The 24,193-nt window shown below is 36.1% G+C and overlaps 1 protein-coding gene across 5 annotated transcripts in view; it reads right to left on the bottom strand.

The window, feature by feature from the left end:
- Window positions 1–436: 436 nt before the first annotated feature.
- The window catches only part of camk2d1 (calcium/calmodulin-dependent protein kinase (CaM kinase) II delta 1), an 85,147-nt gene continuing 61,390 nt past the window's right edge, over window positions 437–24,193 (bottom strand). For 2 of the 5 annotated variants that reach the window (XM_053504295.1, XM_053504303.1), the window contains exons 8-20: window positions 23,085–23,168; window positions 20,034–20,128; window positions 18,669–18,791; window positions 18,199–18,282; window positions 17,956–17,998; window positions 15,542–15,576; window positions 11,901–11,960; window positions 9,075–9,122; window positions 8,418–8,466; window positions 3,725–3,800; window positions 3,545–3,639; window positions 2,870–3,107; window positions 437–2,159 (exon numbers count right to left, since the gene is read on the bottom strand). In XM_053504295.1, the coding sequence (XP_053360270.1) occupies window positions 2,872–3,107; window positions 3,545–3,639; window positions 3,725–3,800; window positions 8,418–8,466; window positions 9,075–9,122; window positions 11,901–11,960; window positions 15,542–15,576; window positions 17,956–17,998; window positions 18,199–18,282; window positions 18,669–18,791; window positions 20,034–20,128; window positions 23,085–23,168 (1,028 nt within the window). In that variant the 3' untranslated portion in view covers window positions 437–2,159; window positions 2,870–2,871. The remainder of the gene's footprint in view (window positions 2,160–2,869; window positions 3,108–3,544; window positions 3,640–3,724; window positions 3,801–8,417; window positions 8,467–9,074; window positions 9,123–11,900; window positions 11,961–15,541; window positions 15,577–17,955; window positions 17,999–18,198; window positions 18,283–18,668; window positions 18,792–20,033; window positions 20,129–23,084; window positions 23,169–24,193) is intronic. The other 3 variants (XM_053504322.1, XM_053504330.1, XM_053504313.1) reach the window with 2 other exon arrangements.

The following is a 24,193-nucleotide window of genomic DNA, read 5'->3' as shown; positions in this document are numbered from 1 at the left end:
ATGTAAGTAGTAAATACTAAGAATAGTCTTGCTTGAACTACATAATTATCTGATGCAAAAAGTTACCTTAATTTTTTTAAGTAGATCAGGCTGGATATTTTTTTCAGTGTAAGTTGGACATTTTTGTATTGTAAAACTTTTTTGATTGATCTTGGGTAATATTTCTATACGTTGAGGTGCACTCTATATACAATTTATTTAATGTACAGAAACAAAATTGCTAATAGTTTTCCATTAAAGCAGACTTTTATCCCAATCGGAATTAGCATTTTAAACAATAAAAAAATTAAGTTTTATTGATGTATTCTGGTAGTAATATATATTTTTTTGTTTTGTTTTTTACAGAACACATCCTTTATACACAATCTTCCTTGAATTGCATAAAGTTCTGAATCCTGAAATGAAAATTTAACATACAACAAAAAAAAAAAACAAGCATGTTTTCACAGTTTATTTACTTGCTTTATTAAGTCCTTTTTAACTGCTTAAATATTTGTACTTCGGTTTAGTGTACAGGCTTGTGTGACCAAAGATTTTCTTCTAGTTACAGCAAAAAAAGCTCAAAGAAAACTGAATTAGAATTAAAAAAAAAAGTTTTAAAAATGACAAATAAAAAAATAAGCAGATAAAACACAAGATGATAACAACTGATTTCCTTTATGACTTAAAGCACTGATAGCATTTCGGACACTGAATTGAAATTTAACATTGAACATAAGTCTCAAATTCAGTTTTTTACAAAATAATTAAGAGTAAACAAATCCAAGCGTTATTTAAAACAAATACTTACTAAATAATCATATTACCTCTGCTGCATATAATTTATTTTTATTTTATTCTGTGAAATGTTTCCCCTTACAAATTATATATTTATTTGCTCTATTTTGAACTTTGTACTGATAATAGTAATAAATTTTGTAAATATAAATAATTCTGAAATGACTTTTTTACTGTACTAACTACTCATCTCTCATTCTGTTTAAATGGACAGTCTGGGATATAAAGCATAAACCATTTATTCTACATCACCCTTAAGCAGGGAGCCATCACTAGAGCATATATATATATTAATATTTATATTATACTGAGGGGAAAAGTAGTACATAAAAAGTAAAATGGGTTGATAAAAGATGTTCCATGCATTACGTAATGTCAGCTAACGCTATTCATTTAGGAAAGGAGTGAAAAATACAGAAAACAAATTTTTTTTTCCAGAATACCCCCATCAAGTGTTAGTAAACGATATATAAAAATTAAAACAGAACCATAAAACTCTCACAACAAGTAAATGAAATCAAACAGTTTGATTCAACGGTTCTTCGTGTTGATTGGTTTAAGTACATTCTTTAGTAGATTTTTCCCCCTATGGTGTTCATGTGATGAAGTTGAAAACATCTGAATAAAATAGTGAACTGTAGGCTAATGTGCTTCCTTTCTCGGTTTTATACATCACTGTGCTAAAACCATTACACGATAGCAACTTAGAAGATAAAGCTCACAGAACTAAGATCACAATCAACTGTTGATTCTCTTAAAGAAGCAGAAGCAGGAACAGCACTTCACACGACTTCACAAAAACATCACCGAAAAAATCAAAAGCGTGCTCGTTTGTCAGATTTCTTTTGCCATATTGCACTTAAAATAGAATAGCACTGTAACAAGACTGACGTGGCAGTGACTCGATGCTAATAGTATTCCTCGTGATCAGTGATGGATATTGTGCCTAGATTACTAACATCACTCTAACATGACCGTTTCACACGTGTACCCGGATTTGACTTTGTGTACAGAGATCAAACATTTCATTTCATGATGTACCCACACACCCAAAGATATATCAGCAAGTGCGACTTTCACACCATAGAAAACAACATTAAATGTAAAAAAAAAAAAAAAAAAGGAAAAAAAAGTATAAAATTTTAGAGGTTTTCAACATCAATGATTTATGAGAAGCATACACACATGTCCTAATACAAAATGATATTAATTCCCCACCTGTGTGTAAGCTAAAGTCCAGCAGTGATGATATGTAAACAAGACTGACAGGGCAAGACTGACTTTAAAGTTGTAAAGGTGGGGTTCGGATAAAGCAGACACTCAGTGGCCATTTAACATGAAGTCCCTTAGACCGAGCTCCGCTGCTCTGGACGCCTTGTTAACTGAAAAACAGTAAAACATATGTTATGGTCACACAGAGAAAAATGTTCGAGGATGAAATACTTTATATACACAGACATACAAAATATACACACATACAGTACAGTACAGTCTGGATCCACAGGCGTTGTTCCTTACATGAGATTTTATATTTTCTTTCATTTTACACCAATGAGGCAACTTACAACAAAAGATGCCAATTTGAGCTGTTTACTGAAAGTTAAAATGGAAATCCTTGGCCACAATCAACAAAGGTATCTTTGAGGTACATCTGAAGGATGAGGTCATGTGGCAGCCAAATGGCAAAGGAAACACTGCATGTTCAGATAAAAGAATGGATTCAAGAAGTACAAGGGGCGTTCAAGTCAAACCAGGAACAGGCGTTCCACTGGCTGAATGCTCACAGGAATGACTGCAGTGGATGTCATCACCGTACTGTGCTTGAAGACTTCTATAAACCGCAATCGGTTTTACACTTTCATTCACAAGAAATTTCAATTCCCAGTTTGACTTGAATGTGCCTTATAAAAATTTGCGAATTAAATGTGACATGGTCAGTAAAGAAACTTGAGCTGAAAAAAGGAAATGCATCTTATTTATTAATAGATTTGAAATCTCCAGTATTGTTCTGTAAAAGGCGGGTCCAAACATTTGACTGGCACACTAAATCTTCATACGGACACACATGTACACACAATACACATCGACTCACGCTCACTTGGTGGGCACGGTTGGCGAGCCCGAGCGGTGGAAGTGAATGTTCTGCCACTTGCTGTCACGGCGATGCCACACCCGAGTCTCCTCTGACTGCATGGTGCGAGGCATGTTGTTAGCATCGATGTACTGCGTGAGTCTGATGTAGGCTATGCAGGCAGCATCTTCTCCCAGCAGGTGCACGTGAGGATTCAGCAAGATGGTGTGGACGGCACGTCTGTGGCTTTTGGAGAGAGCTGAAAATGGGGGGAAAAAAATAAACAAAAAAGATGCTGAAAAGCAAGGCAGTGAAAGTAAGCCAGTCACATGAAGATAGTTTAATTTAAATCTTTAGCAACTGGTTTGTCCTGGTCAGAGTTGGAATTGTGATATAACAGAACAGCAAACTGTGATTAAACTGTGTGTGTACAACTTATAGAGTCTAGTTCAATATATTTTCATTAAAAAAATTCTTCCAAATACTAAGAAATTCCACTTTTTTAGTTCTTGTGATAGTTTCATCTGTTACACTAAAAAAAAGACCTAAAGCAGATTACTGAAAATAAAAAACTCTTGACTTGCTAAAGTTAGTTAGTAAAACACTTTGACTGTTTTTAACAAACACTACAACAGGTGGCATTTTGCACTTAATGGTACTTTGCTTTGTCTTTTTAACTAAACACTGAAAGCTTACAGTTCTCAAAGTAGAACCTGTGGAAGTCCGTTCCCTCCACCAGGTTCCCCAAAGCCTCAGGTTCAAAAGAGGTCAGTCCAGGATCACATATCTTGCTGTCAATCAAACAGAGCAGAAAAACATTTCACTACATGAAGAGACTGTAATGTACTTGTGATTTAACCAAAATAATGCACTCACGTATATGCTTCAAAATCCCCATTGTTGATGGCCTCAATCAGCTGCTCGGTCACTTTGATAATCTCCTGCTTCCGTGCTGAAAACAAGTGACACGTTGGTATGAAAATTTTAAAATGCCTTTTAGATGTGGGTTTAAAAAAATATATATTTATACAATCAGACTTAGCCATGAATGTAAGGTCGATTCAAATGCTTTTTTTTCCGTGACGAAAAGTCTCATCACAGTACTGTGTTTGAAGTCTTCTGCAAATGTCAATCTGATTTACGCCATTCACAAGAAATTTCATCACAAGTCCAGGTTTTACATGAACGCCCCTCATGTATTTATACAGTACATACACACCTTCATGCATAGATAACTATTTTGTGGGACCTTCTGCTACAAAGTGTTATTTGCCCAGGGTTATGTATGGAGCCTTTTTTTTCAAAAGCTCCTTAATTTAAAGTGCTTGACAAAAGATGTTCTATGTCAATGTGCACTAGACTATCAACAACGTTTGTAAAAGCCTTTGAACTTTCTGGATCAGCACTAATGTGAAAAAACCAGTCAAGTCTTGAAAAGGACTTATAGGTAGAGATTTGAAGTTACAGAAGTGTACTACAAACCTTAAAGTCACCCAGAGCATTTGGTGTAAACCTCTGACAATAAACACTTATGTGCACAAAAGAGTTATAAATCGATCATAGATTCTCCATTCGATTACATTTTTTTGGGGAACTGCGATTTTCTGTTTGATTCCATCAGGCAGCTATATTTGTATATATTTGTATTAAAAACTGCTAAATTATAACCCTACATGCTGTTATTTAACGAACACTGAAATGCAGTGTGACTGGTAATCAACACCATATCCCATAGAAAGCAATCTTGTTTTTCTCACCCACATGCTGTCCTGTAACCCATGAATTCAAAAGAAGACGCAATTAAAAAACAAACTTGAAAATTGAGTAAATTGCACAGCTCTACTGCACACTACAGTAGTCTGTGGATGGTGTGATTCTGACTTCCACCAGCAGAAGGCACTGCTAAAACACGTACAATTGAGATTTTAGATTATGCTTAAAATGCATGACCTGAAAAGAAACTACTAAACATTGAGATTTAATTAGCGGTGGTGGAAAAAACCCGAAACAATAAAACAACTCAAAATGTAAACTTGTTTTACGCTTACACGCTTTTAATATGGTCATGAAATGTTTGGGAACAATTTTAATTGACCTTAAACCCGGTATAAAATGTTCATGGTTGTTCATGTGTGAACGTTTTTCTCCAAATATATTGTCGTTTGTGAATTGAGTCGTGTGAATTCTTGTGCCCTCGTTTCTGTGCCGCTTCCACTGGGTGTTGATGTGGTTGTGAAGAGGCTGAGGCTGTTTAAATGAGGGCTCCAGGTTAAAGCACTGACCACAACTTTCTACTGAGCTCGTCGTGAGAAACAACAGAAAGGTATGGGAAGCCAAAAGCATTCAAAGTGGGATGAAACCGGCGTGGGCGGACACCAGCCGGCGTGAACGACTCAGCGATGCTCGAATCACAAACCTGCGCGACTCTCTGATAGAAATAAACCCCGCCCACCATCAAATTACATTTTACCCACAATTCCCCGCTGTCGTTTAGAGTTAACTAGGTGGAAGCTGTTTTTTCATGCTAAGGCTATAACGATTTCAGCAGACATTATAAAGTTGAACTTTTTAAATTTATGTTTATTTTTCCTTTATGGAAACTGCAGTGTTCGCCCGCAATTTATTTAAACTGTCAGGACTGTTGAATATTGTGCCTCGCCTGGTTTGTACGTGCGCATCGCAGCGGTTAAAATGTAAATTTATAGTGGGCGGGGTCTATTTCTATCAGAGTCGCGCAGGTTTGTGATTCGAGCAGCGCTGCTCAAGTTGGTCGGCGCTGCACAAATAAACCAGATGTGGTTAGCTTCCCATAGAAAGGCAGGCAGGAAGACTAAGAAATAAACAACCAGGAGCAGTTTGAGTGTGTAGCCACAGCACGCCTCTGTTCTAGTGAGGCAGCAGACAAAGGACGACGAGGAAGAGCAGGAAGATGAAGAATGGGAGGGAGAGCCTCTGCGCTTGTAGTTTCTAGTAGCATCCAGCAGGTGGTGCACTTGTTAGACAAATGAGGAATGTGACGTATGGGGTTGTGGTGGAAAGGTGTATGGAGAGTGGATACATTTGCATATAATTTGTACATGCAGCAAAGGTGAAGGGATAAAACAACAGTAAACGTTTAGGGAGAAAGAAAATAAAAAGACAAAAGCATTTAAATGAGTGGAAATGTATTTATATATATATAAATAATACAGACAGTTATGTAGGTTACCTCCAAAGAATTTAGTGAAAACTAAAAACCAAAAATTAGGAGGAACTGTGTGAAGAAAAAAAAATGCAAAAAGCTTAGGGAAACTTTTGCATACATTGCTTCCTACAATGAGCCTTTCCGTCAGAGCTTGTATCCTTTAGAATGTCTATGTTGAAGGGGTTGTTCCAGTGATTTTTAGTATTAACACACACTTTGCATGTGAGTGTATTGAATGCACCCTAGTTTACCGACTTCTGCTGGTTTAAATGTTTATGAACAGACGTTTTATTGCAGGTGTATTAAAAATTGGATCCTTCCTGTACACAGAGGATTCATAGGCAGGAACACATGCAGTGTTGAATCTGTATCAAGTTCAAACTCTGCCCATGTTATCTTATTACCTCATTTTCTCCCAATCTGCTCATTTGGCTCGAAGTTGATGGTGACAGTGAACATCTTTCCAGCCAGCCACCACATGTTTTCTTTTTTGGGGGGCGGAGCTGGAGAAAAACACTGTCTCTTTTCTTTCACATACAGTACACAAGCTCACTTACAGCCACTAATTATTTGGCTGATTGATAGGGGAAGGAGTAATGCCATTCTTTCACACTCTTGGACATGGATATGTGTCGTATTGTTGCAATCATCTTTTGTGCTGCATCACTTGGGATTTGAAATCCAACCTGGCAGATTTTTTCCTGTCATTTGGTCTACAGTACATGAGAAGATAATATTTAACCCTTACCTACTGTTGAAGTACACAAGACGTTTAGGTCAAACCAGGAGTTTTGATTTTGCAGAATAAACAATTTCTCTATATAATCCCCTGCTACTTTCTACCTTGATGGTATCCAAGCACAAGTGAAATGCTAAATTAATGCGTTTCACTTGTGCTTAGATACCATCAAGGTAGAAAGTTTTTTTTTTAGATCGGACTGCGTGCTTTACGTCTGAAACGCTGGCCTCCCAGGACCTCCTTTAATGGCCCAAACATGTGGAAATAACTCGGAGCGAGGTCAGGACTGTACAGGGGATGTGGCAAAAACTCCCAGCTGAGTTCCTGTAGGGTTCAAGTTATGTTTCTGAATGAGTGTGTACAGTTCCCACAGACAGATGCATCTCTTCCTCAAGCTGGAGACAAGTTATCTGTTGATTTTTAAGGATCAGGCGTTCTCTTGGCTGGAAACAATTGCAGTGGGCTCCGAGCCACCTCAGCCGGATTCATCATTTACAGATGGCTAAGAGACTCATCACGGGAAAGTGCGCCTTTGTTCGTGAGAAATTTTATCACAAGTCCCAAGTAACTCACCAGACACCATAGATAATCCTTCACTGAGAATAAGACAGACATCAGATCATAGGAGACATCAATCCCAAGACTAAAGATAAGTAATTCATGTGTCTCTTTTGCTGGGAAACGATCAATTCTTAAATGAATTTCAGTGTTGCAACCATGTTGGCACAGCAAAGATTAATTTCCAAACTGCAGTTCTGCCAAAGACAAAACCCGTTGTTTCAAATATTTAAAATATTTTTCACTCTCCTGTGAAAGGACCAGGCTGCAACCATCAGCAGACAGTAATTGCTTCGTTGGACAGCAGATTGCACAGACAATGCACTGTAATGAGCTGACAGATTAATGCCCTATGAATATCATTTTCTCCTATACACAAAAACACACACACAGAAAATTGCTGCTTGTGGCTGATTATCAATGCACCGTCTCATAATGACTGCAGGAGCAAAGAAAGAAAAACAAAAAGTATCAGACAGGGAATTAGATAAGGACTGAATAGGGAACGCTTCCCTGTAAATAAGCACCAGTAAACCTTGTGTCTCTTTAATAAGCTCATTTATAATAATGAGGAGCAGTGATACGCTTTCAGTATGCCTGCCATTCATGATACACCTACACAGAGGGGCACAAATTATTTCATTTAATCATCTTTTATGAGGTTAAATGCTTAAGTTGCGAAGTTAAACACTGCACTTAACCATGATGCACAGGTTGGAATAAAGCATTTATACAGATACAGTAAACTAAAAGCCATCAACCAACTGGCTTTGTAGAGAGTTAAATAGAAATCACCCTGAATATTAAAACTAATACCATGTTAAATAGTTAATAACTCAAATTGCAACCTACACTTCAGTCACTTCAGTGTAATTATTTTTTGAACAAAACAGAAAATGGCTAACCATAATATTGTGAGTTCACTGCCAAAATACATCAATGGTGATCTGATAAATAAATAAACTGGGCTGATGACAAGGAAATGAATGTCTTCGCTGGTTATGAAATGGAGCAAACACAATGAAAATCTGAAACTCCACCCAGATCACTAAAGTGTGTAAGTGTGTATCATGTAAAACTGACTATACCTTTCACATCCTCATCTTCTATGGTAGTGTTGGCGCTCTCAGAGGATTCCTAAAGGGGAACATAATATGAATTTAACATGGATACATGTGATGTAAATTAACACGATCATTCCGATGCATATTTTGAAATATCATGTTCAAATATACTCCAGTGTTCCCGAAGCTACTCATCTTTGTATCATTAGGAAGTTGAAAGAATGTGCAGAGACTTGTTTTAATAATCCTCAAACATATTAACCTCCCCTTTAAACAGCTCCCACACTTACTGTAGAAGGATTTCCCTATGAGCCATGCCACAAAATACACACCCCATGCACCAAAAAAAAAAAAAGCATAAAGATATGCAGAAGTTGCGCTGAAATGTTCCTGCGTTACGGCTTTAAACGCACAAGTAAACACCACCACAGCGTGTACCACACAGGCATGCACAGCATTCACTACAGATTAGTGGATGATATTTTTCAAGATGACATCTGTAGTGATGTCGTATATCGAAGATATCGTATATTGAGCAGGTTTGTTCTGCCCAGCAGCTTCGAATGCATTTAAGGCAAAAAGTCTCATTAGCCATTAAAGTCAGTTAAATCAGCGATCCCTTAACGAAAAAAATACACGATGGAGCAAGCTTGATCCTAGCAAACCTGTTTATATACATAATACCTTGTTTCCATCAGTTGGATTGTGGATAACAGTAGTTTGAGGCTCCTGATTATGAAGTGCAAAGGGAAAAGGAAGACATTCAAGTGGATCAGAAAGACAGACTTGAGAAATTTCATTTTTTTTTACACAGAATGTGAAACAGTAAAGCTCACCAAGCATTGCTTTGTTCTGCATGGAAATTGAACACAACTTGTTTTATATTTCTTATTTATCAAGAATATGATTGAAATGTTAATTACAAATAGAACCCATTCACACATGACTCTAATTTACATTAGCAGCTTTTTACCAGCCATTAAAATAATAATGTACAAAACGGTACCAAAGCAGACATTTTTAGCCGAATCAAAATTCAGGATGCTTGATGGTCTTTAGGAAAATAAGATTAGAGCAGAAGAATATTAAGAAAACATGATGTTAAAATAAAGATTAATTTTGGATGATTTTAAAAAATTGATTCAGTGTTGAGGTGCAGTGTGACAGGTGTAGCAGCCAGTTAACTGCTCAAATGATCCATTAGATCCAAAACTGATTAAATCCAAAACTGATCTATTAAAGAATTAAATTGAACCGTCAAAGATTTGAAACTAATCTATTCATTTTGTCTAGGCAAATGATGTTAAACGCATGCTAATGCTAAGGAATTACAGAAAAGGACCTGAGAATTACATAACTATCAAAAAAAACAAAAACCTCTAGCACCTAAGAGCATATTTAATTTAAGGAATATCATGCAAGAGGGAGTGCTGTTGAGCTGAATATCGGCACAGCTGTAATGCGTTCACAGACACAAGCGCCTCATACAGTAGCTGTGCTGATATTCATCACAACAGGATTTTCACATAAAATTGCTTAATTTAGAGATGCTATTATTACAGGTAATATATGCATAGTAAGGAATATATGTAGAGTTTGTCTGTGTCTGTTTATTTTATTGTTAACGAATAAATATTGACAAAAATCCTCTTAATGAGATCGTTTGTCCAATTAATTGTCCAGTTGTTAAATAAAAGATAAATATGTTTGAATACAAAACGGTAAATTTAATATACTGCTTAAAAAAAAAAAAAAAAAAAAAAAAAAGGCAACACTTAGTCCCGGTTTGACTTGAACGCCCCATATGTGTATGTAAGGTTCAAGTCAAACCAGGACCACGTGTATTTTTTTTTTGTGCAGTATAGTTAAATATTGTTTAAAATGCAATATATGTCAAAATAATCGCAATGTGATTTTTGGATTAAATCGTGCAGCCCCACTAAATACACAGTAACCATGAAAGATTCCAGTTATATTTAGCTCAGTTGGACTGCAAAAGCTTCATGTAAGTCTGAATTTTAAAATGTATTTTTGCACAAAACGATGGTTGAGAAATTTGACCCTGATTACTTACATTGTACTCGCGGTCTAGGTGACAAACAGGAAAATTTAAAACAACCAAGACCTATCGTGATGTAATTAAACGCACCACAATGTTGATTTAAGACAGATGTGAAAAAAACAGAAGTATCCCAAATTAAGTACAAAGCACCACAAAGACTGGCATCTAATGAGCATATTTCCAGTACTGCTAACTGGAGCATTGCAAGAATAAGAAAAAAGTCACATGAACTAACAGAAGTTGCTTAGCCTACTGTACTATAAATTGAACCACACTAAATAAACTTGACAAAAAGCTTTCTGTTTGTGGTTGTCCCGAGTCACTGGACAACGGCTGGAGCCACACCATGATCAAAATAGCAGGCTAACGACTAAAAATCCCTGCGATTTAAGAAAATAAATGATTTACAGCATTAACACACATCTGCTCAGTTTCTTATAGAGCTGGTAGTTTGTAAGTGCAGAATACAGGCTACAAAAAAAGCAAGAATTCGCAACAACACAACAGCAACAGTAACAACAGCAAAAACCAAAGGCACAACAGCAAAACCACAAAAATATATATTTAAACACCACAGCAAAATTACAACCATGAACAATAACTCAAAATGACAAGGGCGGTACTTACTGAATGTCACATGCACATTGCTGATTGGCTACTGAGAACCAGTGTAAAGTGAAAAAAAAGTAAAAAAAAAAAAGGAACTATAAACCGAAATATACGGGATTTACTGATGCTTTTTTTTAGATTGTAAATGGTTATGGTATACAGTATTATTGTGGTGAAATTCACATAATGCAACATAAGACAGGATTTAAACTTCCTTAATAAGAAACAATAACACTTGCCTATAATAATAATAATAATAAAAAAAGCAGCTTTAAATAAAATTATTTGGGTAATTAGTTTTCTCACCCAGTCATATGCCAAGTCCAATCAACAATGCGCATGTAATGTTCAATAAGGATCCACATTTCTGTTAATATTGACTTGTTGTTTTTGTTTTGTTTTTTTCCGCTTTTGTTAGCTTGAGGTGATTTCTGATTTGCTCCTGTCTTTTTAGGTTTGTTCATATGCTTTGCATTATGGTCAACTGTAAGTGAATTAACACAACTAAGCAGTTCCACCTTCAAGTGTAATAATTTGTTAGCGAGTAAACAGTGGCTCAAAACGTCTGGAGTTCTAACGACATCATTAATGAGAGCAGTACGGAATAGTTTTACGCATATTTAATAAGTCCTAAAATTAATTTTGAAATGTGTGTGCTTTTAACGATACTGTTTAAATGCATTTAACATTTTAACCCGGCCGTTCTTTCTAAATAATTTAGTACTCCTTTGACAGATGTGCCACTGATTATTACACAAGAAACGGATGAAATGCTCAAACAAAGGCAGAAAACATGAGGTATAATGAGATCAGAGACACACAGACAGAGAGAGTACCAGAGCAGGAGAGGGGACTGCCTCTTTAGGGCTGGTGACTACGTTGCCTTTGTTGTTGATCTAAAAAGGGGAATGGACAAAAACAAGACACGCAAAGCTGTCCAATGAGGAAACAAGAAATGGTGCGACCCATTCTGCATTTGTGCAATGTGTGAAGCTATTGATCAATAAGCAGTATGTACAGTAGCTGCTTAAAACATGGACTAAAAAATTATGACCAATGTGAGGTAAATTCATAAGATCCCCAAACTGAGAATAAAAAATTGTAATACCAGGACGTTATTCATGTAAGAAGATTATTATTAACTATCACTAAATGAAATGTCTGAATTTATGACTAGTTTGTAATGTTTTTAAATGATTTTATATACACTGTGTATACATACTGTACTGCACACACACACACAGGTGCATTTCAATAAATTAGAACATCATCGAAAAGTAATTCAATTCAAAAAGTGAAATTTGTTACATAGATTCATTACACACAGACTCGCATTTATATATTTCTTTCATTTTAATGATTATGAATTATAGCTAATGAAAACCCAAAATTCAGTATCTCAAAAAATTTGAATATTGTGGAATAGTTCAATAACGAACACCCATGGTGTCAGACTCTAATCAGCTAATTTCCTTAAAACACCTACAAAGGTTTCCTGAGCCTTTAAATGGTCTTCAAGTCTGGTTCAGTAGGCTGGCTGTTCACAGAGCGCTGTTATCCAAGCACATTAATGGAAAGTTGAATGGAGAGAGAAAAAAAATTGGTACAAAAATGTGCACAAGCAACAGGGATAACTACAGCCTTAATAGGATAGTGAAGCAAAGCCCATTCAAGAATTTGGGAGAGAGTCACAAAGAGTGGACAGCAGCTGAAGTCAGTGCTTCAAGAGCCACCACGCACAGACGTATCCAGGACATGGGCTACAACTGTTGCATTACTTGTGTCAAGCCACTCTTGAACCAGAAACAACCTCAGAGGCTTCCTACCTATGTACAAACAGGATTTGACTGTTGTTCAGAGGGCCAAAGTCCTCTTTTCAGAAGTAAATTTAGCATTTCATTTGAAAATTAAGGTCCCATAGTCTAATTGCCTCCATGCCAGTCCGCATTGCTTCAGTAATTTATGCATAGGGAGCCCAGGCCAAGTATTGAGTGCTGTACATTACAAGTTTACATTTTGGTCTTAAGTTTGGTCTTAAGTAATATTCTATTTTTATGAAATACTGAATTTTGAGTTTTCATTAGCTATAAGCCATAATAATGAAAATGAAAGGCAATAAACACTTGAAATACATCAGTCTGTGTGTAATGAACCTACATTATGAGTTTCACCTTTTGAATTGAATTACTGAAATAAATCACCTTTTCGATGATATTCTAATTTATGGAGATGCACGCGTGTATATTGTGCATAACTTTGAGGGGGAAAAGGCAGAACTCAGATTATAGTCAGAGCTCTAAAATTGAACTAGATTATAGACATAATTCTGACATTAAAGTCAGAAAGTCTTAAAAAAAGATTAAAGAAAGATTTTGAAATAAAAGTCAGATTTTATCTCTTTCTATACATTTAAGATATAAAAGGGATGAAAAAGGAAAACTGACAAACGAAATGTGCTTATAACCGATTTCAGTAATTTCCAATACAGAGCAAAGAAACCAGACTACATTGTGGGAACTATTTTTCTTCTTACTACAATACAATCCATTTCCCAGCTTGCCGTATCCTTAGAGGTAGAATGAGGTCAGTCTGAATTGTTCCAAGAAAAAGAGTTGCACAACAGAAAAGATTAGGCTGCTGGTCTTATTTAAGTTATTTAGCATTCATTATTTTATCCTTTTCTTTAACTTTCAGAACATCTTACGGAAACTGGAATTGAGTATAAAGATACACCTTTACAAAAGCAAAAATAATCCCATCCCAATATTACATCGATATGAGAATACTTTCAAATTCTCAACCCAGGTGAATTCACTTTTAGCCAGGATAAGAAGCGGGGCTTCATGACATAGTAATGTCAAGAGAGCAAAAGAAATGATTTTTTCTATTCTTCTATTCTTTTCTATTCTTCCAAGTCATACATTCTGTGCACAGGCCACTGTATATTTTAGCACGCTCCCACCTTGCAGTTACCCTGTTTAACAAAAGGATTTTTTAATTATAATAATAATAATAATATTAATAATACTAATATGAATATTTTTATACATAATTAATTTCATGACTGGGGCACGGATATGTCCAAAAGACCCTCTGCTTTATGTTGTTGTAAATGCACAGATGTGTTTAGATTAATGGATGTAACAAATACGTGTCTACTTTCTGAAGTTGTGCACAAAAATGCCTAAAACTCGAGACTTCAAGTGAATTGCGAACTTTTGTGGCACATTTCTTTACATGATCTTGAGGAAGCTATCAAGCTACATGGATTGAGCAAGTGACACCAAAGTACCGCAGACGTCTTTTTGACTTAACGGACACAGATGGATTCAGCAGGTTTTAAGCAATAATTAGTAATAAACAAATTACAATTATTGTCTTTATTTAAAAATGAAAGAATGTCATTAATACATTATATTTCATTATTTTTCCCCAATACTACATTCCATAGCAATTAAGGTGATATAAATGTATATCTTCTGTATAAATGTTTATATTAGAGGAAATTATACTACGAGTTATTTAAAAAATAATAATAATAAATTATATATATATATATATATATATATATATATACACACACAATTATTTATTATTATTATTTAAAAGTTTAGCTTGTGTACTTGTAAATGTCGTGACTTTTTGTTTAGCGTAGGTCAATTATATATATATATATATATATATATATATATATATATATATATATATATATATATATATATATATAAATAAAAGCACTAATAAGCAGTACAACGCCTTACACATTCACCTCAAAATTCTCACCACTGCAAACTTGCAGAATTAGACTTCCTTTTCTGCATTATAGAAGTTAGAAACAAACAAACATGCTCATTCGATAAACAGGAAATGCTTCTTGTTTTCAAATTCATCAGATTTCTCATCTACACAAAAAAAAACCCCACAAACAAAAAAATTATCAATAATATAAAGAAAATCCCATTCCATATTTATCCTATATATGCAGAATTTTGTCGTCCGTCTGTTGTACCTGGTCTAAAGTGCTTTCATTATTCAATCAAACTGAAATCTAGATAAGAAAGGCTTCATCTCATCCATACTCATTATAAACTAATCTCGCTGATTGGCACAGGCCTGGATTTTTCGCACAACAGATGTACAACCTTCTGCTACTCATCACATGGAGCTGGAAGTAAATTTCCCATCGTGAATGAAGTTAACCTACTGGTATGTAACAAAGAAGGAGAAATGTTAGGGTGGTGAGAGGGAGGAAGCAAATGGTTAAAGGGGGTTACGTTAACTTTAGGGATTCACATGCGAGTACAGTTGCATGTCTGGCAGTAGGACACTTGTGATGGGCTGCAATGCAATGCAAGTAAAGACAGTAGGGTCTTCGAATCAAGTTCGAAACATGATAGAGACTGAAGCCTCAAGGTTTAACACCGTGCATTAACCAACATCTTTCAAGATTTGACAGGACGAGCATTCATTAACCTACCTTAACACTATCAGGCTTCTTGTATGGGTTCCCTTCTGAAGAACAGAAAAGAAAAGAAAAAAAAAGAGTAAGTGAAAATGTGAAAGAGTGGATCATTAATAACATTATCAACCCTCTCATCTTAGTGACATCAACACACACACACACACCCCTCTGTGGCAGTAGGCAAATTAGGTGTGTATTCTCACACATTCTGAAGTGTGTACAAGTGAGGTGTTGACAGTGAGACAAAAAGGCACTTATAAATTTTTTTTTTTTAAATAGCTTTTGATTGACAAAGTAATTTATGTAATGCCACTATAATTATTCAAACTACTGGGTAATTATCTGTGAAAATCTGAGTTTCATGTAGTGCCCATACACCCACAAACACTGAGATGAGATTTTAAATATTAACCTTGACTTATAAAAGAAAAATTACATACACCTATAATACCCCTTAATGTTAAATCCGTATAATGATTTAAAAGTTTGTTTTGTAAGAGGTGATGGAGAGCTACAGTATGACAAAACTATCAGACGGCACAGCAAATTACTGAAGACATAAGCCACTCGAGGGCATGTGCTACACTCATGTTATCCAAGCTAAAGGCATGATGATGAAATGCTGCTGTAAATCAACCTGTCAATTTATTGGTGATAATGCTTTCTTCTTCCAGCCAATGCATCCTGTTAAGAGTAAACTTTGGTTGCTTAGCAACATAACAGACAAAGATTATAGTCTTCTATGGACAGAATGACGGAATGTCACCAAAGCAGAGTTCCTACTTATACAATTTTTGCGATTAATTGCCACATCAGCCACAAGGCTATGAATTTCTTTTAACATGCTTTATAAATATGCGAGAGACCTACAGCTTTTTATAGCCTGTTAAATACGTCTGTGGTAATTTGTAACAGGCAGCCGTAGTGGCATCTGGAACTGGCAACCGCATGACATGATAAAGTGCTTTAAGTTTTACAAATAAAAATTCTGGTTATTGGTACACGGCAAAGAAGGAGAAATGTTAGCTTGAGGGCTCTCTTTACGTTAACTTTGGGGTTTCACACGTGAAGCGGAGATCTGAGTACAGTTGCATGTCTGGCAGGATGACACTTGCAATAAGCTGCAATGCAATGCAAGGAAAGACGGTAGGTTTTTCAAACCAAGCTTGAAACGTGATGCATCAAGGTTTTACACCATGCATTAATTAACATCTTTCAAGATTTGTTTTTGTTTGTTTAATGAATGACAGGAAGAACATTCATTAACCTACCTCAACACCATCAGGCTTTTTGTATGGGTTAAGTTTGTCTGACAGGCCAGAGCCAGAGTGTATTTTACCTTAACTTAAGTGCTGTGCCAAATTTATTTTTAAAACACATTTAACACAACTTCGTTGACCAAAATGCTGTACAAATAGCTGCAATTATAGAAACAGACAATAATAAGAATATAAAATTAAATAAAATCCAAATAAAACAATTTACAACAATAAAAAGTCCAGCCTCGTTGTATAAAACAAGCAAATAAAACAGTAAAACAATAAATAAATAAGAAATAAAAACAAGGCGAATGATATTTTATCACTCTGTATTAAATGCCAAAAAGGTCTTACACTTAGCATAGCAATCAGGGGCCATAGCTTTGGCATGTTGAAGCCACATTAAACCATGATCGTAAAACTGAAGTGTTTCAGAGCAAAAAGTGTGAAAAGTGAGAACTGGGCTTAAGACTAGCACACCGCACTGCCCCGCCCACCACGTTACACTTACTTGACAAAGGAGAAGTTGATTTTGAGTCATTGATCTTTATGAGTCACTAAGTGACGAATGTAATCATCCTATACTGTAGATCTATTTCTTAAGAAATGCAAATCATACACTGGACTATTATGGTTTCTCCTTAGAAATGATTTTACTCAGATCAAACCTATTTTAATACTGTTTAATGCAGTTTCACTGTTTTGGATTCTGAGCTGAAGCTCTTAGTTCTCACTTCCTTTTCCATTATAACAAGCTTTCACCATTCTCAGCCTTTTCAATTCACTTTCTAAGTATGCTTAGTTTTGCCAGGTCAAGGCTACAGTACTACAATTGTGCCAACTTCTGCCAAGCTTAGAGTAAAGTTTTTACCCACAGTGGTTAGACCCAGCATCGGTTCCTCATATGGTTCTTTAGTTAGCAGATATCTTTAGGTTTCTAAATTGGTTTTACAAATCAATCGTAGGTACTTGTACGTTGGCACCAACATATACTCTCTATTCTCGTGGGACAGTTTCATAGAAAATCTTGCATCGTCCTTATTGGCAACAAGCCTGTAAATTGTACCAGAAGAACCTGCTGCTTTTACTACAGTATACTGACAAAAGAACAGCAAGATCTGACAAACCCAAAAAGCATTTACATACTGAGAAAACAGGGTCGAGTCTTACTTGAGAAGGTCTTTGTGGCGAGCATGGTGGTCAGGATCGCTCCCTGTAAGAAGAAACGGGCAGCAGACGAGTGTGAGGGACTTTAAACTGGTTAAGGTCATGACTGCGTGAAACATTAGTGTAGGAGGCAATGATTAAGTCCAAGAAGGTGAGAGTCCACCTACTTTTTTTGAAATGATTAATTTTTTTCCTTGTATTTTTTTTAAGCTGCACCAATAGTAGTGCACTGTTTGTGTGTGTCACCTTTAGCTTTCTCCTGGCGTTAAACTTCTTCAGGCATTCCACAGTCTCCTGTCTGTGCATCATAGAGGCCACTGTAGAGCGTTGCTATAGAAACAGAGGAATAAGTTAAAAACATTTCTAAATATAGATAGTACCTTGCTAGATATGTTTATATATAGTGCATGTAGGCAGTTATATTAATAGATGAATTTATAATGGATAAATGTGTGTGTCTGTAAAGAAAAATCACCAGTACACTTAGAGGGGATTGAGAATACACAAAAGCTGTAGAAATATTAAAATACATCAATAAGAGGTGTGGGAAGAAGAGAGAATTAGGAGCAATAATAAGTAGGGATGAAAGGATAAGCCATCAGATTAGGTCTAAAGATTGAAATTGGATTTGTTAATAAAAAAACAGCTTCCGTGTGTGTTTGTGCAGGTGTCAGGGAGAGAAATAAAGAATGAGGAGGGGGGAAGACAATACATACACAGATCCATGGGTGTTTGAGGGCCTCCGCAGCAGTAATGCGTTTGGCAGGGTTGATGGTCAGCATCTTATTAATCAGATCTTTGGCCTCTGGGGTCACCGTGTCCCACTCAGGAGAAGGAAACTGAACATAAACACAGGCAGATTTCATGAATTGAATACATCTGATCACCTCCATGCTATGCTGTATTGTCACGGTAATTCGTGCTTGCTTTCTTTCTGTCTTAACGTCTTGTGAGCTTGTATGGGTATTATTCATGGTCGAGAGTCAGTTTTGTTATTCAATATTAAAACTGGATAAGATGTTTAAAATTAATTTTTTGCTAAGAACTTTAAAACTGCATTTGGATTTACTTAACTTTTTTTTAAAAGTGTCAACAGAATAAAACAAGTTCCTTAAAGGAGTAAAAGAGCTAAAGTCAAATAAAATATGTTTGACGGACAGCCAACGATTTTTTTTTTTAATGGAAATGTACGTCTTGATCCAACATCGGGATTTATTTCATATAGCTTATTATATAAGCATTGGTCCCATTCTAATTGCCATTCATTTTTGAAGTATGCATTTAAAATTGGTTTTAAATCTGTGAAGGGTATAAAGCATTTGATTGGTTTTGAATAATGCTTGTAATTTATGTTAAATGAGCCTTAATAAACATAAACTGACTAAGAAATACTGTATGCTTAGTAATGCTTAGCACTAGTTAGCCATCATGTTACTGTATAACAGTATAAAGTAATAGTGGTTGTGGCAGGTAAACAGAAACATCAGTGAACGTGTTACAGCAAAAATGTATCTTGGACGAATGTATTTTGACTTCGCTGTTCAGTTATGATTTCCATTTAAAATGGACTTTTTTCCAACTTCACATGAAATTTTTAATTAATGCATTTACGTGGGACAAATCCAGACATGTCTCCTCCTAATGTGAACAGAAGATCAGGTCTACTGTACTGTATGTCTGTGCACTGTAAGACACCACCGATACACTACCAAGAGTCATCAGGAGCAGCAGACATGAAAGTGACTGACCCTAGACAGGATGTGAAAGCCATGGAAGCAGTGCATAAGCAGCCACTAAAAGCAGTTTAGTAGTAATTTTGAAAGCAAAAGCAACATTTGCAGGATAAAAAGAGGAACCTTGCACAGGAACTGAAAGGTAAAAAGGCTTTTGAAAATATTTATGCTTTAAATAGAGTTTACATGACTGCTCTAGGGAAAAGACGAGATGGGGAAAATTGTGCTCTGTCTCATTGTGCATCTCATTTACTTTTATAATGTATCTGAATGTCCAGAGATCGCAAAATATACATTTTTGCAGGTAGTGTGTGAATCCGTGTGCATGATCAGTGTCATGTTACTTACATCATAAGCACCAGCCTTGATCTGCTGATAAAGTCTGTGCTGATCTTCATCCCAGAATGGAGGATAACCCACCAGCAAGATGTAAAGAATCACACCTGTTGACGACATGGAGAGTCAAATATGATGCGCAGACACAGGCTGACTAATGCTTCAAGTATTTCATACAATACTTCTTTCATTAGGGAACTGTAAATAGCACAAAATAAACTATTAGTTATTGAGTTTCGTAATTTGCTCATTTCCCTGCTGAGGAACTACTAACAGCACCTTATGTGCATCATCGCATATGTGCAGCATATAAGAGAGTCCATAAAAGACTTCCATTCTACATCCATGTGTTCTTGGTCACCACTGGAGTTTACAGCAAATTGTACTAGTACAAGTTAAGCCTTTGTCACTTTATTGCACATTGAAATTCTTTTCTTTTCATGTCCCAGTTTGTTAGGAATTTGAGGTCAAAGCACCTGATCAGCCATGATACAGCGTTCCAGGAGCAGGCAGGGTTAAGAGCCTTGTTTAAGGACCCAACAGAGGCAACTTGGTAGAGCTGGGGCTTGAATTTCCAACCTTCCCATCATAACTCCTTAATGCACTGAGCTACCACTGCCCAAATACTTAGAGATCAACATCACTGAGGAACACAGGCTCATCACTCTTGCCCAGATACGGTTTCTTATAGCAAATAGGGCTATTGTTTTCATACTGTAGATATACTCCAGTGCCGACTTCAAGTGTGGCCACAATGTGACATAACTAGACTCTGGTCCTCAACTCAGACACTGTATGCTGAACAATAACACCTGCCTACCTGTCTGTCTGGGGCACTTTATGTGACATAATGCTGGTTAACAGACCAAAAAAAAAAAGCAGCCTTTATAATAACAATAATAAAACTTAGACTTCATGTAAGAGAAAAGCCTTTTTTTCTGGGAACATCTCTTAACATGCAGACACTCTACTCCTTAGAAATTCATTGAAATTATAATTGGCAATGTGTGTTATAAAGCTGTGCAATTTTCAATTTGATTCAATAGGACTAATGTGTACTTTCTGATACATGGTTATGCAGCTACAGTATATTTCCTACAGATGTACTGAAGTATTACAAACTGATAAATGTTTTTAATAAACATTAAAATGCAGCGGAACACATGTTGTCGATTGTTTAAATGTCACATAAGCGGGTATCTTTTTTTTGCCAATCTTTTCCTCCAAAGTAGTCTAGCAGGTGGTAGGAACGTACCAACTGCCAATAAACTTAAATGAAGAACACAAAAAAGAAGAAGAAGCAATAACTTTGCTAAGCAAGATTATTTTGCAAGTGCACTGTAAAAGATGCAAGTGGTTTGGATTTTTTTGCAAAAACTTTGAAAACATTTTCAGTGAAATCGTCAATTTTATGTCATATAATGGTTGTAATTTTACCTAAACAATTCTAAAAATGTTAATTGACTCATTAATTCAATTAAATGACTAGACCAACAAAGCATCGATTAAATTGCATAATCCATTTAATCACACACATCTGGTGTGGTAGTCATGCATACCATTAGCATGACTGGTTACTTCAAACAGAGTACAATAACTGATAACCAACATGCTTGGCACTGTTCTGATTTGTATGGATTGACAAACATAAATTTCTAACAAATGTTACTTAAAATGTGTTTTTCTTCATAACCATATTAGTGTTTGTGCATTTACATTATTCCAGTATCTCAGGATGCCACTGTAACAGTCAGGAGTCTTTAACTGTATCCCCAAAGGACCCGTGTAGCTGAAGGCTTTCATCCTAGCTCAACACGAGACACACCGAAACAGTCATTTGAAGACCAAGGTCAATTAATTAAATAAATGAAATCAGGTGGGACTCCTGCTTGGCTGGAATAAAAGCCTGCAGCCACGTCAGTCCTTTTGCAGATAAGATTAAATACCCCAGATACAAGTCCCTTTGTATGCAGTCACTGACCATGAAGTGTTCTGGGGTTATAGCTAAGTATACACTCTTTCGGGTTTAACTTTCAGTCAGTTAAATGTGACCATCAAAGAGAAAATGCTAGGGGGAAACAGAAAACTTTTAAATTCTCCCTGCTGCTCTAGCCTAATATTTGTTTCCATTATTTAATACACCGATTACCCACAACATTAACACCACTGCGAGGCCAGGTGAGCTAAATAACACTGATTATTAAGTATATAAAAATGATATGTAAACTGGTGACAGGGTCATGAGCACCCAAGGCTCATTTATGCCTGTGGGGAGTAAAGGCTAACCTGACTGGTTTGAATCCACAGAAAAGCCAATGTAGAACAAACTCCTAAATAAAGTTAATGCTGGCTATAATAGAAAGCCAGCAGAACACCAAGTGCATCAATGCCGGCCTTGTACGGGGCTTAGCAGGCAAAAAATTCAAGGTTCACAAACCCATGACACCCAAAGGATCTGCCCACAATGTCCTGGTGCCAGATATCATAGTGCTGAAGATCCTCCCAGAGGAGCCAGAGATGCCCTTGCAGCCCAAGGAAGCTCTACAAAATATTGGGCTTAATGTTCGGATGACTTTCAAACATGTACAGTATAGATATTATAAATAGGATCACTCTTTTCTAACACGTCTACACTGTGTAATGTTCAACAAGTGACAGGCAGAATCAAACTAATGTTTAATCCGGATGGCAGTTTTATGGTGGAGGCCCTCTATCATGCTTCCTATTATAGTCGTAATTTTTTCACTGTTAGAACAAAACTTTAGTTTTTTCATCCATACTGTACATTCTCTATCGCACATGAAGGACAATAAGCTACATATGAAAGACGTAGATGTTAGTGAAAAGAGTTGTCACAATCCAGTGCTTGAATGAGATAAAAGATATAAGATCAACTGTCTTTGACCAACATAAGCTTTGGGTCATATTGTATAATATTAGTACTGTATAATGCAACTTAACCTTGTGTGTGGACGCATACAGTCAAATATCAGGGGACATTTATAGGAAGGCAAAGAGGGGTTAAAAAACTGTCTTTTATTTATATGACTGTAAAAGACTTACCACAAGCCCACATATCAACTGGCTTCCCATAGGGCTCCTTTCTTAAGACCTCAGGAGACAAGTAACCAGGAGTGCCGGCAAATCCTTTGAGACAAACGAAGAAGAAGAAGAAGAAAAAGACCAAGTCAGGATTATCATACAATACATCAAGCTAACAGTCAAGATTTGACATTAAAGTTGTCTACTAAATGTGAACCTGTCAAGTGTAACATATGATGGTTTTCCTCTTCATTATAAGAGCAAAAATCATTTTAACAAATTCTAAAAAAAAAGTCCAATGTTTGCTCATTAGAAAATAATTGTGTGCAATGCCTGCCAAAAAATAAATTAATTAAATAATCATGCATACTAATATTTCACTGAACCACCTTTAGCTTTAGTTATGGCCTGCATTGATTCTGGCTTTGTTTTAACAACGATATGTGATGCCACAACATTTATAGCTGTTCAGACTTGCAGCACAACATTGGTGAGTCCAGACCTGACAAACTGAAGCAACTCTACACGCGTCCAGAGGCTTGTACGGTCGGCACAATGCATGATGGGTGCACCATTCATGCGTTTTCCTTCATACCCTGACAAATCTGGACTTATGAGACCACATGACCTTTTCACATTGCTCGTTAGCAAACTTTTCACAGCTGTTTGGTTCCACTCCTATGACTCCTTGTCACAAGACAATAAAAATATGAAGATGCTTTTACTTTCCCTATTAAACATAGATCTGATTTCTACTGTCTATTATTTACAATGCAACTTCACTGAGTGATCTTTGATCTTCGGTCATTCCTTTTTTGTTTTCCTGACCACATTTCTTCTGTGAAGTTTCGTCATTATCCTTTCAGGTTTTAATAATGCACTGGACAGTTCTTAACCCATTTCCAGTAACTTTATGAGTCTCCTTTGTTGTTTATTTGGTAGACCTTTCTGAAACACACGTAACCATGGTCATTTTCATGACCATGGGATACGTGACCGGGTTGATTAAGAAATAAAAACTACAGTATTAAGAGCGACTCACTGCATCCGTTAGGGTTTAAATAATTGTCACAAAATTAACAATTGAAACATATTAATCACTGCAGTAATTATCCAATTAAAGGTGCTTA

This window comes from Clarias gariepinus, chromosome 1 (genome assembly GCF_024256425.1).
Source record: "Clarias gariepinus isolate MV-2021 ecotype Netherlands chromosome 1, CGAR_prim_01v2, whole genome shotgun sequence".
In the NCBI taxonomy this organism is placed as follows: Eukaryota; Metazoa; Chordata; class Actinopteri; order Siluriformes; family Clariidae; genus Clarias; species Clarias gariepinus.
The sequence above is the reverse complement of the archived record's forward strand: the minus strand, read 5'-3'. Positions and strand labels throughout refer to the sequence as shown.